Source organism: Larimichthys crocea, chromosome IX, assembly GCF_000972845.2.
Source record: "Larimichthys crocea isolate SSNF chromosome IX, L_crocea_2.0, whole genome shotgun sequence".
Classification (NCBI taxonomy): domain Eukaryota; kingdom Metazoa; phylum Chordata; class Actinopteri; family Sciaenidae; genus Larimichthys; species Larimichthys crocea.
The window spans coordinates 11,105,794-11,124,423 of NC_040019.1; the positions used below are offsets into that span (position 1 = coordinate 11,105,794).

Sequence of the window (18,630 nt, forward strand, 5' to 3'; positions counted from 1 at the left end):
AACGGCTGGTCAATGACAGACAGGCTGTGCGGTCAAAAACGGCATTGCACCCTAACAGAAAAAAGGACAGGTGTGGCTGACACACCTTGATTACTAGGAAAATACAAAACTATGAGATGCGGTCACCATGATACTACTTTAAAAACTGAGAATGAATATGTCTGTTTTCAAGAGACTCCAAATACTCACATACCTCACAACAACCAGCACAGTTAATATTTTAATTAAACAAAGTTAGCTTGTTTTTCAGTGTTACTAGTTGCCGTGCGTTTGTGGGACTGTTAGCTAGAAGCTAGATAGAGAGAAACTAAATAACGACCCGAGCAAAGGTCAAAGACATTACACGACATGGATATGGACTTCTTCATCTTCATCGTAAATACCGTGAGTTAGATATAAACTGTCTGTCTGTCAATGTTTGTCTTCTCTCAGTTTTCTCTGCAATGGTTAAATGTCTCTTGTCTGTGTCTTCTACTTGCTGTAGATGTCACTGAGATCATGTTAGTTTGCTGTGATGAAGCTTATATTTTCAATTTATTTAAATAAATTGTCATTTTATCAATTTTTTACATTTGGTTACATTTGCTTGGTAATTTGTGAATGAGCCTAAGCAGAAGGTCTTTTAGTTCCCTGTTTTATTTTTAAGGAAAAGCGCCTCAAAGTGTTGTACAAAATAAAAAAAAGACAAGTGGAAACAATTTTAAATAAGGAAAAGGAATATTAAATAATAAACAGTGAACTAAACTAAATTGGAAAAAATGAACTGAAACTGAGAATATCCTGTTACAGTTAATATAACTACAATTTGTAGGCAGTTTTTGTAAGCCTATACTGAAGACACATGGATAAAACTGTGTAAGTCATGTATTTGATGCATGCATTCATACTTTTTGATGTGAACATACTGTTTAGTATTACTTTACCTTTTGTATTCTATGAAAATACACGTTTATGTTTCTTTTTGGTCTCTTGTCTAAAGGTTTCAACACCACAGTGGCACAGTACTGCAAATCTCACGTTGTCCTCAGATGCCTGTCTAACTTGCTTTTTAAAGGTTTAAATAAGCACTTTGTTTCAAAGTTAATGTAACTGGCTCCTCTAAAAGTACAGCTGGCCCTTGTCTTGCCATGTAGCGTGCACAAGGGACCCTACAAGTTAATGTACAGTCAGAAAAATAAGTATTTTAAACAACACTTACTGAAAACGGCATATTCCTTTGGGCTGTCCTGGTTAATTTCCCAGAGGAAAGTCTTGGTATCCTCCGTACATCTTTGAGACACTGTTGGGGCCTGTGTATTCTCCAGCGCTACGCTACACCCTGCAAACACAAGGAACGCCACCCAACCGAGGGCCATTTTTAGGGCTGACTGCATCTTTTTTTTAGTGGAGAAGGTGTTTAAATAACATAGGAGGGGACACATCATCATCAAGAAGGTAGCGTGAAATTCATCTTGCATGGGATGGATTGAAAAACTGCCTTGGTAACTGTAGGTCCTCACCTGGTTTTCTATATCAGGTGTGAACAGGATTTGGTTACATGAGGATGAGAGGCTAACAAAAAAGGTCCAAGGCTGCGTCACCACACAGGATCAACATAATTAGAGGACAAGTCTAATACTGGTACGTCAGTGTCACTAGAACACGTTTCACAATATTATCACTCTGATTTTATATACTCAGCTATAAATTGCGACAGAGGCTGTTCTGGTCTGATTACATGTTCTTGGTAAGAATAAATGGAAAACCTCGGCTATACATTTGTAACCATTAACAGTACATTTATCTAATGAGTTTATTACTGGAACCATTTGTCTCAAGCTGAAATATAGCAGAAACAACACCACAGACAGTCCAGTAATTGAGATAAGCCAACAATGTCCACTAGATGGTGAGCTTGTCCTATAAACTGACATAAAAGTGCCAGAACTTCACCAGGCAACATATACATACATTTATACGCATTCAATGTGATGCACATACCCTATAATCAATTGTAGTTTTTAGGCTTATGCTAGAGAGAGGAGATCATTTTCACATTGTTTGACCCCCTGATTGAGTTTGGTCATTAGATCTACATTTGACTTCAGTGTGAACAAAATCTGGTACATTTTGCCTCTGTCTTACACAGAAGCATCACATTAGAATGGAAGGAAAGAGGTAGACATTTTTATACTTATTGGATTAGTTTAATTTTATAGTTTTATGAAGTGAAAACATGCAAAAAGTAACTGGACTCTAACTGCGTACATCCAGTTGTTGACACACACTGACCAATTAGCTGACTCCTAGAAAATGCATTAATACATGAAATTAATTTATTGTGAAGGAAACATGTATTAAGTCCACTCTGCTGTTGAAGAAGTGTTACATACATAATGGGAATGTGGTTGAGGTGGATGATCGGTGTGTATATATAATGCAGAGGACCAGGAGACCAGGATTCATCCTCCTGAGTCCCATGTGTGGTTCAGTTCAAGTAAACCGGGATTAATTGATTGTTTTCTTTTTTTGGCCATTAGAGGGCATACAATATGTTGCAAATTCATCACCTTAGAAGGCTGATATGGCAAAACAGTTGCGTATTTACACATCTAGTATATACGGAGCAATATTATCATTTATTTGGGACCATTCACTTGAAATCACTCTTTTTGACACCAGGGGTTTTCAAAGTGTGACACAAGGGGCTCACCCTCGAACGAAATAAAAAAAATGTAATTTTGCAACTTAAAAACAGATCGATAAGAAGATCGATTGGGAAGGCATTATCTTTCTTTCAAGACATATTTTCCAACAAATACGTAGTATGAAAACAACATTTGCACGAGACAGGGTTAGCATTTAGGATTTGGGTAAATTAAATTAGACACTCGTGAGAACTCCCACTGTTAATGGTTGAATTAAAATGTTCAATAGATTGAACAACATGTAAAACCAAACACACAGACTACAACCATTATCGTAATGGTCCACGAGACAAACGGCACTATACAAGCCTGAGTATGAATGATCACAAGAGGATTTCTGATATATTTCCATGGAGAAGAGCTGATGTCTCATGTGCAGGTGACATCAGATCTTACCCCTGGCAGGTTTCATCATTTATTGACATAAAGAATAGTTTTGTACACAAGCATTAATATCTAAAAACAGCAGTAGCAGCAGCAGCAAGACACATTCTAATAAACAATTCACAGACTGCTTCTCACATGCAGTTTTACAGCGCGACACAGTTTTATTGTAAGAGTAGAAAAACTACGGTCCAAAACTGAATGATGGTTTTTGGATGGTTTTCTTGGAATAAAGAAAGCAATGGAAAACAATCTCAACTGTCAGTCATTGTTTATGTAATTCATCTGGTTGGCTTGTATGAATAATTTAAATTCAGCCAAGTTTACATTCGTAGAAGGTTTTCTTCAGTTTAGAAGTTTTTCCCAGTGTTCTTTCTGTCAGTGAACATTAATATTGCTTTCACACTAAACTGAAGAAACAAGACAGAAAATGATAATATTGGCATTGGTTATGAAATATGGGCTCATTACAGCTTTATTTTTATTCTGCTGTAAAACAAAAGACAAGTGTTTTGTATGTTTATATTTTAAATATTCAGATAAACTGGTTATCAAGTGAGTTGTAATCACAGAGAGCTGCCATATACATATTAAGACAGGGATGAAACATAAAAAAAACATCTTTTACAAAATATTTTAAAAAGCAAATTTGGCCCATATATTTGTCTTTAAAAGTTTGTTTATTGTGTTTAATGTTTGACATTATGATATACAAAACTGGGAGCTTTAAACTAATTTTAAATACATCCACTGAACCAATTTTTGTTGTGTATCCGTATAATAATAATAATAATAATTATAATGACAATGATGTAAATGATAATAACTTGACAAGGTAGTGTGGAGATGCAGCTGAAAATAGGCTTCATCTTTGCCTGATTGTCAGAAATGTTCTGATAGTTCATGTAATTTCAGCTCAACATAAATGCAGAGATTTAGTTCTAGGATCAGTAATTTTGGGATGTATTAGGAGACCAAAGCTAGGGTTTATTGTAGAAGCCAAGGAGGGCTCAGAGAGAAATATTAGTTCCCCATGAAATTAAAATGAAACAAATAAAAAAAAATGTTTGATGCCACTCTTCTACTCAGCTTTTAAGTGGAAACTGAAGACTCAGAAGGCGTGACATGTACTGTACCAAGGAAACCTGAAGCTCCCACGGTTTCATGTGTGTATATTTTGTCTTTCAGACATTCGTTGGACATTAGCAGCATTGAAAATCCAGAACACTGCTGACTGTATGAGGATTAATCCCATTACAACAATATATTAATACATTATCTAGTTCTAGTGAGAAGACAACAATGGAGACTGTTTAAAATAAAAAAGCTCTTCTATAAAAAAGATCTATTCAAGGCCTATAGAAACATCTATGCATGTACAAAAAACTATATTGTTCCATTTACTTAAAGACATAAAATGACTGTATTGTTACATATTTATGTGGGTACACTGTATACATATTGTAGTACCCTACATGTACATTATGTATATGCAGCTTTTGATGGAATGGTTTAAAACTGTGTCCCTCTCACTTCTCAGCTGCACTTAGTCTCTTTGACTTTATGAACGCCATCCCATGTGTCCTCATGTGAGTATTTAGATTACCCTCCGTTTCAAACATCTTCCCGCACACTTTGCATTTGGTATTTGGCGTCCCATCATTGTTCTCATCCATAACATCCAGCTGATTCTCTCTTTGGCTTTCGTCATCGTCTTTTCCCCGTCCGTTGTATCGGCCGAGACCCTGTGGCTCCTTCAGCCGATGGACGATAAAAAGATGTCGGGCCAGTGAGCGGTGTGAGGTGTAGCACAGGCCGCACTCCTGACACTGGTAGGACGAGCCATCAGACTTGTGCTGGGGAATGTGCTCATGGAAAGCTGTGATGTCCTCTGTAGTGAAGCCACAGACAGCACACTTGTGAACTTTTAGGATGTTCACCTTGAGCCTCTTTAACGGCTGTGAGTCCGAGCCCCTTGAGTTCAAGCCTTCATCCTCTTCTGGCTTCCTTTTGGGGCTGCGAGGCTGTGGATGAGATTAAACTGATCGGTTAGGAATGACAGGAGAACTAGAAAGTCACTTCACAAGGTGCACTTCGTCTTAATAAATGTATGTCCATAAATGTGTGCCACGGTACCGTTTTCTTGTTAGATGAAGCGTCTGTATTATCAGACTTGACAGTCTTCCCCTCTGGGTCTTTGACTCCATGCATCAGCTGAATGTGCTGATCCAGCAGCACTCTTTTAGTGAACGGCTGACTGAGAGCTGGACAGTGCCTGTCAAAGCACAAGAAAATAAAAGCTTATTTTGTCTTCTGTTATTGGCATACATACAAATCGCATATTTGTTATGGACTGTATGTAAGCAGGGTAAAGCTTGGTTCTCGTGACTATCCTGCACATCAAACTTCCACAATTACATAGTCGATAGCTACTGCACAGACCCAACACGTGTCTCCTGAAATGTGACACATCACATCACGACTGTGTGCGCAACTCATCACTGACAAGTGACTCACTGTAATCACAGTCTCTTTTGCCTCCTTTATAAGTGATACAATCGTTTGAAGACAGTGAGCGTCAGGCGTTTTAAGCTATTGGCCAAAGACGACATGTATATGTCTAAGTTATAAAGCCCTGTCTATCTAAGTAAAGGAGAAAATCTGACTTTACTATAGAGAGCAAAGTGCACAAAGAGGAAGGGCGGATGGATGGTCAATCAAACACGGGAGACAGTTTGTTTCCTGTTTTCTTCGTACAGTCAGTGTTGTTTTCTGGTAATCATGACAGCCTTTGTTCGCTGAGTGCAACCAAGTTACAAAGGTTTTATTTATTTTTTATATACCTTTGTCCAGTTGATAGTGGAATCAGATCAGAAAACACTTCCGTATCATTTTGGACAAGACATCTTGCCTCTGTACTCACGGGCAGGTGTAGACCTTTCGCAGTCCCTTGTGTTTCAGACGGTTGTGTCGACAAAGACTGTGGGAGGAGCTGAAGGATTTGTCGCACTGTCGACATGGGTGCTTCTTTAGTATCTGCAACATCGATATAGAGAGTAATGGTCTTAAAATATAGGTAGTTCTAGTGCATCTATGTTTATACTCTTGGGCTTGTGGTGGAATATAACTAAGGTAATTTACTCAAGTAGTGAAGGGACGCCTGCAAGCTAGTTCAGGCTACGAGAGCTCCTCCACAATCATCTTCCAATCATACCCTCACAATTTGGTGGTCTATTTAAGCTACATAATTTTATAATAATAATCTATGCCACACATCAGAAACTTTCTCATGAGAGTAGTTTCAAACATTTACCTTGCCATGTTCACGCCTCATGTGAGCCACAAAGACCTCTCTTGAACTAAAGATGTTATTGCAGTTTCCACATGTGTATCCTGAGCCAGGAGGGTTCTTGTGGTCCACTGAGTTAGTTTTCTTTAGCGGTGAAGGTGAAGACTTCTTTTCTCCCTTGTCTTGACCATTGACATTTCCTCCATCCTTGTTGTTATTATTACTTGGACTGTTGGTACTGTTAGAGTTGGTGGGCTTGGTGCTGAGAGGGAGGTTGATGCCTAAATTTGGTGGACCCTCAATGGTCTTCAGGGTTCCATGCGTGGCCTGGATCCACACATGCAGAATAAAGAGATACAATGAATAAAAATGTGTAAAACACTAATATGTGAACCATTTAAAGTAATCACTCATGTAATTGGCCTTGGAAATTTAGACTCATAAGATCAAGTCGGCATAAATACAAAGTGGCTATTGTAATCAAGCATGCTGAAATAACTACTTTTTATGCCCACCTTAATATGATCCAACATGAGCTGTTTCTGTGCGTAGTGCATGGAGCAGTCGGGGCATTTGAACACTGAAACTTTATGATTGACAACATGCTGGTCAAAGTGTGTGTAGAGCAGGGACTGCAAAGTGAACACGGTATCACACATGGAGCACTTATGGATCACCCTAAAAGACAGAAAGGAAAAAAAAACTTATTAAAAGTCACTGGGAGTTCATCTGAATAAAGACTCAATTTATATACACAGAAGAGAAAGGTAAAAACAAATGTTATCTTATGTTTCAATTAACTCTATGAAACAATCAGTTCCATGTCAAGTATTTTTGTACCTGTTGTCTGTTTCTCTAAACAAACCTCAATCATAGTGAAATAGATGGTTCAGCACATTGAATATTGTTATTTAGCTTTATGTTTGAGGCACAGCAGGCACCAAACCAATCCAATGGTGCAAGAACACCTGCTGCTATGCACCTGTATTGTCAGTAGTGTTGATGAAGGACAGTGGTCAGTGAAAGGTTGCCATGTGGAAAAAACAAAACAAAACAAGATAAGCCACCATGTCTAAAACCTACAAATCCTGCTACTGATGAAGCAGCGAGGATGATCTTCTTTAGAAAAATGAATTGGGCATGGGTATTAGGTTATATTGGTGTGTGTCTGTGTGAAATGAAGAGTATGTAAATATGTGCTGACGTGTGATTGAACTCTTTAAGGAAAAAGCTTGTTTATTATGTGTGTACTGCATACTATTTTTATTTAAATATATATTTAATGTGACATTGAATTAAATTTTATTTAATTTGCACTTCAAAATGTTTTATATAAATAATAAGTGTCCACAGTGTCTTGGATAGTAAAGCATGTGAAGACTTACTTGGGCTCTCCTGCCTTCATTCCTGGATGCTGTGTGTGTGCATGAGAGTGCGTTCCTGGTGCAGACTTGAAGGCCATGGGGCAAAGGGGACATTTATAGAAGACCTCGCAGTGAGTACTTTGAATGTGGGCTTTTACAGTTGCAATGTCAGCGAAGATCACACTACAGTGGACACATCTGGAGGGAAAAAGGAATAAGAGTTTGCAAAAATCAGATTGGACTTGTTGTTTCTAATATAAGTTTGTTTTCTTTAATGTACCAGCAGGCCAGCACATGACTTAAGGGATCAAAACTTAGAGACTTTTCTTCAGTAATACATCTTCACTTTCTTGTCAGTTAGATGAGAAGATTGATATCAGTCTTATGTCTCTCCATCAAATATTAAACTTCAGCTTGGAGATGCTTAGCTTAGCATCAAGGCTTGAAACGGGAGGTAACAGTTAGCCTGGCTCTGTTTAAAAGAAAAAGATGTATTTGTATGTGAGCAAATGTTGAACCATTTCTTTAGAATAACATGTTTTCATACATGGATGAGTGATTTGACATGGCTGAACAACCCTCTCTATGTGCACCAAGCAAAGGTTTGAATTTCACAGTTAAAATCTGTAACGTTCTTCAGGTTACACATACAGTATGTCATATATGCACATGTCACAAAGTTGTTGTATAGTTATTAACATACACTGAAAGCCAGACAGGAATGCAAATATAAGATTTTTAATTTTAACTTTGAGACATCTTCATTTCATAACATGATCGAGCAGACCCATAATTGAATCATAATTGGTCAGATACTGGGTTTTCAGTTTTAATGGCTTGTGTCTTTGGTGACTCTACATAAAAATTCTGACTGTCCATCCCCCCAAACATAATGTAATAATAACTGTAATTAGAAATGACATTTGCCAGTAGAATTTTGAAAGAAGAGCAAGAGACATTTCAGTCTGAGTGTAGCCACTTAAAAAGGAAGAACGCTGTTCAATGGTACCAATACCATGAATTTGTTTTCAGGATCTTAATAGAAGAGATAGTTTGGAAATTAAAGTTGAAATGACGAGTCCTCAAACTTTTAAGAAACAGTAAGTCAGCACAAAATGATAATTAATAATGTTATGATTCAAAGGTAGACTGACCGGTAGCCGACTCTACGGGTGTAATGCAGGCAGTTCTTGGTGACATGTGACTGGAAGTGGACAGAACGACAGCTGGCGCCACACTCGGGGCAGATGTAAGGAGACTTGTGCTGGTGGATTCGCTGGTGCGACAGAAAGCTGCACTGATTTGGGAGAAGCATTTGGCAGATGGTGCATGTTTTCTATAGATACAGAAAAGGAGGAAATGGGAGGAAAATCATCAAATGCATTTTATCATGGCGCTAGAATGATTCCACAGAGAATATGAGAGGTTATGTTACTGTTACCCGTTCTCCAGTATGCAGTTGAAGGGTCAGGTCAACAAAATTACAAAAAAAAAAAACTGATTTGATCTCACTTATATCTAGTGTATACTCATTTTGATAACTTTGGATGTTTGCCAAAGAATTGAAAAAAAATAATTACAAAAAAATGAACTGTAACATATCTTTCCAGAGAGAAAGTCCTGATAACCCACAGACCTCATGATGAACTGTTTTCTTTGGAGCTACTTTCTACACTTTGAATATATATGATCTGTGTTCATCCAAAATTAGAAAGTGATTTGATTGGATCATTCTTGCTGAAATACACCTTGGGAGTTAGAATAAACTTCTACCTCAAAGTTTTTATGTCTAAAAGTTTGTACCTACAGCTTTTTATCAAAGAACCAGATATTGTCTACTGTGGTTCTTAGTATTATTACTATAGTAGTAACTACTATTGTAGTAATACTGTGCTATTGTACTTCATCAATAAACTTAGCAAGATAAGAACTCTTTCAGGTTCAGACATTTAAAAACCAGAATTCACACATTGCATACTCACCTGCCCACTGGACTCCGGTGCCTGTTGATAGTGCATAGCTAACGAACTGTCATCCTGGAACATTTCGTTACACTCCAAACATTTTAGGCTATGTCTGCATAGCTTTGATGCATCATCCTCCAAGGGCATAGCTGCCACAAGAGGAGCACTGCATGGTGCAGAAATCACTGCAGTTTGGGAGCCACCACCAGCAACTCTCCCTGGCATTTGACAAGTGGGTGCTTGTGCTTGGGAGGTGGTGCCAGTGGTGTTGGGTGGACCTGATGAGGGTGATGTGGTTATCATCTGATCTGCAGGAATGGGTTTTAGGATTAGATGTGAGCACTGCATGACGACCCCTTTGTCCTTGTGGCCCCTGGCATGAGACAAGAGGCTGCATTTGTTGTAGAACACTAGACTTTTTGTACAGTGGTTGCAGGTGACCTCTATCCGCACACTGCGACGTTCATAGTGCTGTGTCAGGCTTTTCTCAAGAGCAAATGAATCTCCACATTCCAGGCACTTGTAGCCACGTGAGGGTAGAGAGATACAAGCTGAGGTTGGTGGAGAGAGGTTTGGAACATACACAGGGACAGGATTTATGCTACTCAGGACTTTATTGAAGGCATCCACTACAGAGCTTTGAGAGCTGGTGAACACTTGAACCTTAGAGACTTTCTTTGAGGCCCTGCCAGCGAGAATTGTCTTCTGTTTGATTTGTTGAGACTGCTGATGCTGTGGTTGTTTGGTTGAGGTCAGGACCTGTTGGAGATCACAGACAGCAGAGGATACAGTCTGTGGCAGAAGATTAAGGTTACTAAGATGAACTGTCTTTGGCACAAGTTTGGCATTAGCCAGACTGGAGGCAGGTACCATGACAGTCTGTTGCTGGATAGCATTAGCAGCTTTCAAAATGGCATTGCTGGCACTTTGCACTGATGCAGCAGGGATAACTGTTGCTTTGACTGTGGTGTTGTTAGCCAGCTTCAGGTTGATGACTTGGGAACCAGCTGTCTTGACAGCTGATACAGGCAGGAAAGCTGTTGCCACAGGTTTAATAGTCATTTGCTTGGTTATTTCAATTGAATGCCCACTAGTGGTGGCTACTACTGTAGTCGGCATAGAGTGCCTTGTTGGAGATGAGAAAATCGCGTTAGTAGTTGCGATGATAGAGGTGCTATTCTCTGCTTTTCTCTGACTCTCAGGATCAAACTCTGGTACAACTCGGGTAACGGTACGCTTGATCTGGCCGGATGAGGTCTTGATTGTTTTGATCCTGACTTTTGGGATGACTGGGGTGGTGTCTGTGCTTGAGGCAGGGGAACCTTTGCTGCTACTCTCACTGGTGACACTAGAGGGGCTGTCTGGTTGTCTTGTTAGAAGCCTCTTTGCAAACTCTAAAGCCGACTCCTGCTCATGTGGCTTCTCTGGAGCTTTGGGATTTTCATTAACTTGGATGGATTCTTTCTGTGTTGTGGGAGAATCAACAACACCCACGTCTGTAGCACTAGCCTTTTTGGCACTGAGGGCTGCTATGGCTGCTATACAAGATGAAAGCTTTGCAGAGGACTTGGATTTGACTTGAGAAACAAGGCCTGATGGTTCTCCAGCTTTGCACTCCTGATCTTCAGACTTGAGAAAAGTTTCCTCTTCAGGTAAAGTTGGTTCAGGGGTGTTGTTAGACTTTGAACCTCCCAGAGTATCATTGCCGTTATTTTTTTGATCAGGTTTTTGGATTGCTCTGGACTTTGAAACACTGTCCACTGATACAGGAGATTTGGGATTCTGGGTTTCTCTCTTGTTAGTTGACCTAAAAAACAGCAGACCTCCCTGTTCCTCCACAGGGTCATCTACTTCAATTTTATCATCATCATCGAACTCTTCAGCACTGGAGATGGGGCTGAACTGATTGAAGGTAGATGACTGGTTGTTAACTGGCTGTCCTTCCTCCCTAGAAGCTTTCCATCCATTCTTGGTGTAATGAGTACTTGGCATGGCAGGCACAAGGCCGTTATGAAGTCCATTTCCAGTGCCAACAGAATGGGGTTGGGGATGGCAGTGGAAATGCCCATCCTTCTCTGATACGTTTCCACCATGCTCACTGGTGTCCGTATTTCGGATGTTCTTGACAATGACGCTAACACCAACATCATGTCCTGTTGAGGGGTTGTTAGCCTCATCTTCATTGGTAGTTACCGCAACACTGGATTGCTTGAGCTGTCCGTCATGGTCATCATGGTGGCCAGATTCAATAGCAGCTTTAGGATCCACCATGTCAGGGATGTCGAAGGCTGCCAGCAGGTCATCGAAGTCTGGCGTCTTCATATCTCCCATGGTCCTGCTCCTGTTCTTATGAGCTCACCTGGGGAACATGGATGCAGTTATTTTAGAGTATATCTAATGATACAGTTATTTAACAGATATCACATTTTGCAATTCAGTTATTTACTGTCTGTGTACAGTTGTTTGTATTTGATTAATGTGGTAACAGAATCATGTAGTGATAAAAAACGGAATTTAATATAATTACATTCTTCACAAAAATTGGTTTGATTTCTTCTTATAACAGATCAAAAATCAACACAATATACTAATGCAGTTTATCCCTTATGATCCTGTGTTTATTATATATTATATCTTGGCAGTCTGCGCATTAGATTATGAGATGTGTGTGAAGCTGATACTTTGGTTTTTGGATTGTGCAAAATGAAAGTTAATAATATCCACAGATCTGAGTTTCATACTGGATTAATTCATATTCTTTCAGGCATGGGTTCAATTAATAAATTATGTTGCAAACTTCTCTGCAGATTTTAGTATTTGTTGTACAAGTAAACATTTTCCTTTCTAAAAAAAAACACTAACTACTAGCTGTAATGTACTTCATCCTAAACATCATCCCAATTCACTTGGTGATGACAAATGGCTAGGCAGTTCATAAAGGCAGGAGATATTAGGTATAAAAGAGATAAATTGGTTATATTCTTCAGGATATTTCCATGTAATTCTCTCCAAATTTTGGAAGTATACTTTTTCATTCTGAATTTATGCAGAATTTATGATTTTGTGTGACTTTAGGATACAAAGGTAAGAATGCCATAGTCAGTATTCCTAGAGAAAATCATACATGTTGGAGGATAGAAGTATAAATAAACCTTAAATGAAATAAAATAAACATAAAATAGTTCAATAGTAAAACATTTTATTGAATTTCTGGCTTGATGTGAATGTACATTCCAGTCAGTATAAATTATTAATAGTGTCGCTTACATTTAATAGGCTGTAGACTAGACAGTTGACTGTAATGGAAACATCTGCTTAAGAAATGTCTTAAAACAGCTGTTAAAAACATTTATTAAAGTTGAGAAGATCAAATGCACAAAATAATCAAATAAAGCCTTGTACACTTGGTATCTGAAGAAAATACATCAGCACAATACAACACGCATACCTACAGCTCAAATACTGTCATATTGGCAACAGTGGTAAATTGGAAAATATGTTTGCGTAAATTGTTATATTAAGGGCAAGTATTACTAGATTGAGATAATGAAGGTAGATGTAAAATATTCCCATATCTTCTCCCACAGGAATAACTAATAACAGCTCAAACACCTCTATTGATCATTTTACACCAATGTATGGCTCTACACACAATGACTGGGAAAAAAAGGATGTGTTAATAGTAATAATAAATAATGTAATGAGAAATGGTTTCCTGTTTATATAATACAGACAATGCCATTACTTAAGTCAATGAAAGTCCTCTCTTGTTCATTGTTTGTGCCTATGTGACATATAAATTATCTGCCTTGTTTCTATGCAATTTCCTTTTTCAACAATACTGGAAAAAAGTGTAGGATAATGAAAGATCAGTTCTTGACATTTTATTTGTTTTATTTGGGAAGAAGCCACAGACATTGTATTTTAAGCCTCTTACTATCCAGTTTCACACATGCCTATAATTTTTGAATTACAGTATGATATAAGGTGTATCTGGGTCTAAGAACATGAACATCATTCAGTGAAGCTTTTGTTTTTCGGTTTCCTCTGTCACCACATAGTGTGCCAGTGTTCACATGCAGTACAGCTTAGGAAATACCATACAACCCTGACTTAGTCACTGCTTTCTATTGCCTTATGTTTTACATTTATGCATTAGCACACTGAGCTTAGTGCTCTCTCCTCCTGACGTCTTGTCTAGCTGACTTACAGCATGCATAATATAAGCATGTGCACTTATTCCTATTTATGTCTCATTCGTCCTCTCATCGAACTGTTTCAGAAAGAAACACTGGGGTACCACATGCTGGTCCACATGGGGGGTTAGATGTGACATTTTGATGACATTAAATGTGGGTACTCAGCAAAACATTTTCCTCTTCAATCACTGCATGCTTAAGATTGCTATAATTAAACAAATTAAATAGGGAGAAAACAGTGCGCTAATGTAATCCTTCTTAGTTTTTCTTGAAAAATGGCTTGTGGGAACAGGCGAGGACCTGCATCAGAGAGTTCTTCTTTTTGAATGTTTATTTTCTGAACTATAAACAGGAGACTGATCGATCTGGTCCAAGTTGAAACAATATAGATGAGTGGACAGTGGACAGTGGACTGGCACTCAGCTGGTTTTGGGGGTGAATAAAACAATCCTTTCACTGAATGAAATATGAAGTATATGAACATGATGTCGGGAGAAAATACTTTTGATAAGGCGGAATTAATAAGAGCTAAATATGGTCACTCTTTCAACCAAACCACCAGTGTTCATAGGACATATTTTTTCTATAATGAATCATCAGAAAAACTTTGTTTTTAGTGGCTTATAATTCCTCAGAAACAAAACAGTTTTTTTTGTTTTGTTTTTTTATATGAGAAAATAAAATATGATGGGACTGATGATGTCTGTATGTATTATGGGTGTTGGGGACAAAAGGCACAACCATGGATCTGCTCTGCTTGTACAGTGCGTGCAGTTAAACCAATACTGCTCTTTGATCCGAATGCATGGCAAACACATCTGCACACACAGACCCATATCTTGTAGCCTCATCTTTGGTTTCCAAAAGCAACAATTCTCACTGGAATCCATATAATGGGATAGATGTAATAATGAGGAAAACATAATGACAGACAGAGAGAGAGAGAGAGGGAGAGAGAGAGGGAGAAATGTTATAGACGGAGAGGGCAGGCGAGAAATGCAGTGAGGGGGGAAAAATGGCTGCTGAGCTCTGTGAAGCTGCAGCACAGAGAGAAAGGCCTGGTGGAAAGAACAGCTAGTCACAGCCATGACAGCCAGAGCAGCCTGACGTAGAGAGTGAATGAAGGTTAAATACAGACAAATATGAAAAATACACAACACAGAACCCCCTCTCAACAACAGCTGTTTAATGCACATGCATCATTACCACCTGAAATCCACACACACACACACACTGTAAAAATACAGCTACAATCTCAGTAAAGTGAATGTAAAAATAACAATGGTGGAAACATGCAAGTGAATCAGCCACTCCTCACCCTCTTGCCTCCGTCCCTCTCCAGCCACTAGCCAAACCTTCTTTCCTTCCTTCCTGCAACAAACACAGTCACAACACTACTAACCCACAAAAAGCCATCCACCCCACCCAGCCTGGAAAAAAAAAGTCCTGTTACTTCCCAACCAGGCAAAGGCCCACAATACAGGGTCAGGTTACATCCAGGGATCTGGTGAGTAATGGTGGTGGTCCTGGTAAGGATCCTCCTTAGTCATTCTCTGCACCACTAGCAGCACACAGACATACAAACAGACAGATAGATCATGGTCCTGTATATGTGTGTGTATGTGTGTGTGTGTGTGTGTGTGAGGCAAGCTCCAGGCTGCAGATTCACAGACTCTGAGCCAGCCACGTCCCCCTGCCCTCGTCCCTTCCCAAATCTCCCTGCTCCCCCCCCCCCCCCCCCCTTCCTCGCCCTTTTCCCCCCCTCCCCAACCCCCCCCCCCCCCCCCCCCCCACCCAACTCTTCCTCGCTATGAGCCACGCTGCATAGCCCACCGACATGCAGCCAGCAGCGAGCTGCAGCAGCTCTGAGCCATGGTAGCTGGTGGCTGAGCTGTTGAAGGGCTGCCATGGAGTAGCCCGGGCTATCTCTATCCCTCAGTGAAGCACAGAGACAGTATTGTTCCTGTCAGCCCTCCGTCTGCCTCAAACCGGTTTCAGCTGGTTCCGGTCAGCCAACATAATAAAGCCCCGTGCTGCAATACGGCCTGAGAAACACACAGGCAGGAAAGCTCCCAGGAAGCACTGCAACATTTTTTCATCAAACTACATGTGTGTTGGCATATGCATTTAGTGAAACAAGGACATTTTATAGTGGTAGTGACATGAAAGGTGATTCACTCTGCTTGCTTGCTTGCTTGCACTGCCATAACATTAAAAAAACAAAATAAATACAACAATGCATAATAATGCAGATGATGTTTGGTGAGCACAGTCACCTGAACACATGAAAACTGTAAAGAAAATGAGAAAAATCATACAAAACATGAAATAAGATTTCAAACATTTGAGATAAAATGATGTGCTGAAATGATGAACGATAACATGGCAACTAATATTCACCTTAACACTGAAAAGAAGAACATTTAGGAAACCATTATGGTGGTAGAAGCTTAATCCCGTACCTTGGCCTCTTTCTCAAGCAGATCCCTCAATGCTTTCACCCCGAGACACACTGAGAGTCTCTCTGAAACTACAAACTTTCATGCAGCCCCCAGCAGCATTACACCCAGCACTATGATATAAAGACAAGGAATGTAAAAACACACACAAAAAAAACAATCTGCCCAAGTCAGTCTGACTTGGGCAAACACAGGCCACACATGCACTTCCCTCCCCAGATTTCCATTAAACACATGCCACCCCTGCCCACATATACCGCCACAGAGACACACATCAACATAAACATGCACGTTCATGCATATATAGAGGTAAATGTGGCATACCCTTGTCAGATTTTTTTCCACTCTGAGAGATATTCAGGAAAAAACAGTCTTCCTGTAGAGGCCTCAGCACCTGCCTTTACTCAGCCCCAACCATTCCAGCCCCCATCCTCCTCCTCCTCCTCCTCCTCTTCCTCCTCCTCCCCTCCCCCTCTTCCCACTCTCCTTCACTGGGTCAGTCCTAGATTTAAGTCCCAGTCCAGGCCTCGTTTTCTCCTGAATCCCCCGCCACCACCACCACCACAACCACTACGGCCGTGCATGAAGGGATGGATGGAGAAAGGGGGCAGTGTTCAGCAGGCGAATCAGGCCTTTTGTCTCTGTCTGTGCAGGGGGGTGAGGGGACTCTTCACTCTGGCTCTGGAGCAGCAGCAGCAGCTGGTGCAGAGAAAGAAGAGAGAGAGGCAGAGGGAGGTGGGGGAGATGGAGAGGAAGAAAAGGAAATGAGCAGTATAATAAAGGGCTCGAATATGTGTTCATATTTTAGGCCTGTGCCACAGCATAGGCATAAATGATTGAGTGGAAAATATTGGTGTGGGATTGTGCTGATAAACTAATCTCAGTCGATAACATTACTTATTAATGACAGAATGTAAATAGCCGAGGCCTCTCTTAAGGCCATTTGCATTGTGTGTATCTCAAGGTCAACGAGTCTCGTGTCTGCTTTTCTGTTGTTTAAGACAGAAGTGTCGTAAAGCAGTCTGTAAGCTAATGCCAATACAATACAAATACAATATTAAGCACTTAAATATAACATACAGTAATGGTGTAATTTCACCCTACACACCCTGATATAATACAAACATATTTGAGAGTATTTGATTATTCATGTAGCCAAGAGCAGACAAAAATAACACATTAATGACAAGGCAATCATTACACTGCGTGGGTTAATTGGTAAACAAAACACAATCAAGTCGAGTATTATGACCTACCTGTGAGACTGCAGAGAGAGGCTTTCAGCTGAATAACGCTCTCTCTTTGGCTTGCTACCAGTCCTTGATACATCTGGCAGACCTCTCAAAAGCAGCCATGAATGCTGCAGCATAAACGGATGCCAGATTTATTCATCAGAAAACACAAATACATTTTTTATACACTGTGAGGCAGTTGGATTTGTGCATATATATCAAAAGGCCCCCAGTACACAGTAGTCTACAGTGTGACAGATTCAGTGCTGGAGAGGAGGTTGAGGTTGCTGTGCTCCCCACCCCAAACAGAGGCACGGTCACATGACGTCACTTTGTTTCCATTCATGGCGGCTACGAGCAGCAGAGAGGAGCTGCTGTGAGGTTTCCATCTCGTTTTCCTCAATTTCTAGAATTTCCTGCATAATATATGCATGTTTGGTTATATCACCTGAAAGCTTAACTCCACCACTTTTAATGGAAGCAGAAAAATGTAATTCAGATTGTCTGTTTTGTTACACACAGTACATTTTCTCGTACATTCTTACAGATAACTATATGATTACACAATGTCACGGCATATGTAGATTAGTTTCAATAGTGTAATAATCCCAATATTATCTCCATAACAAGACCTGATTGTCTTTAGCCTCCATTTAAACATCACAAGGCAAAAAGGTTGGCAACGACTCCCAACCTTTTTGTGACCTTAAAATGAAACATTGCAGCCGCTCATCCCAAGTTATGACCTTTGTGTCGACATGCAATTCAACCAAAGAGTGATTTAATTTTCTTAGACTGTTTCATTAGAATTAGTTTTAGAGGTAAGAGGTAAATGTATCCAGTATTTTCTAAGAAAACAGCAAGAAATCAGAGAAAAGTTAAAAAAAATTAAATAAAATTATTTTAAAAAATGTATGTCGTTGATCATTTTGTGACAGTACAGCAATGCTGTGGGGTCAGTCATTACAAACTCATGAACCCAAACACTGTTTTTTAGTAAAGACCACTAAACCGAGACTAAATCATAGCCAAGACCAGAGTGTATTAAGACC

The 18,630-nt window shown here is 39.7% G+C and overlaps 1 protein-coding gene across 4 annotated transcripts; it reads right to left on the minus strand.

Annotated features, from left to right (window-relative positions):
* Positions 1-2,805: 2,805 nt before the first annotated feature.
* znf532 (zinc finger protein 532) lies at positions 2,806-17,794 on the minus strand. Of its 4 annotated transcripts, XM_019253645.2 has the most exons (11): positions 17,603-17,794; positions 16,671-17,045; positions 15,206-15,258; positions 9,707-12,047; positions 8,879-9,060; positions 7,746-7,922; positions 6,876-7,038; positions 6,385-6,687; positions 5,995-6,107; positions 5,208-5,346; positions 2,806-5,095 (listed from the first exon to the last, which is right to left on the minus strand). In XM_019253645.2, exons 4-11 carry the CDS (start codon positions 12,017-12,019, stop codon positions 4,601-4,603), a joined length of 3,885 nt encoding a protein of 1,294 aa, XP_019109190.2. In that variant the 5' UTR covers positions 12,020-12,047; positions 15,206-15,258; positions 16,671-17,045; positions 17,603-17,794; the 3' UTR covers positions 2,806-4,600. The 4 variants fall into 4 exon arrangements, with proteins under 4 accessions (XP_019109190.2, XP_010740768.3, XP_027138075.1 ...); XM_010742466.3 differs by lacking the exon at positions 15,206-15,258; XM_027282274.1 differs by lacking the exons at positions 15,206-15,258; positions 16,671-17,045; positions 17,603-17,794 and adding an exon at positions 16,350-16,653.
* Positions 17,795-18,630: the final 836 nt, after the last annotated feature.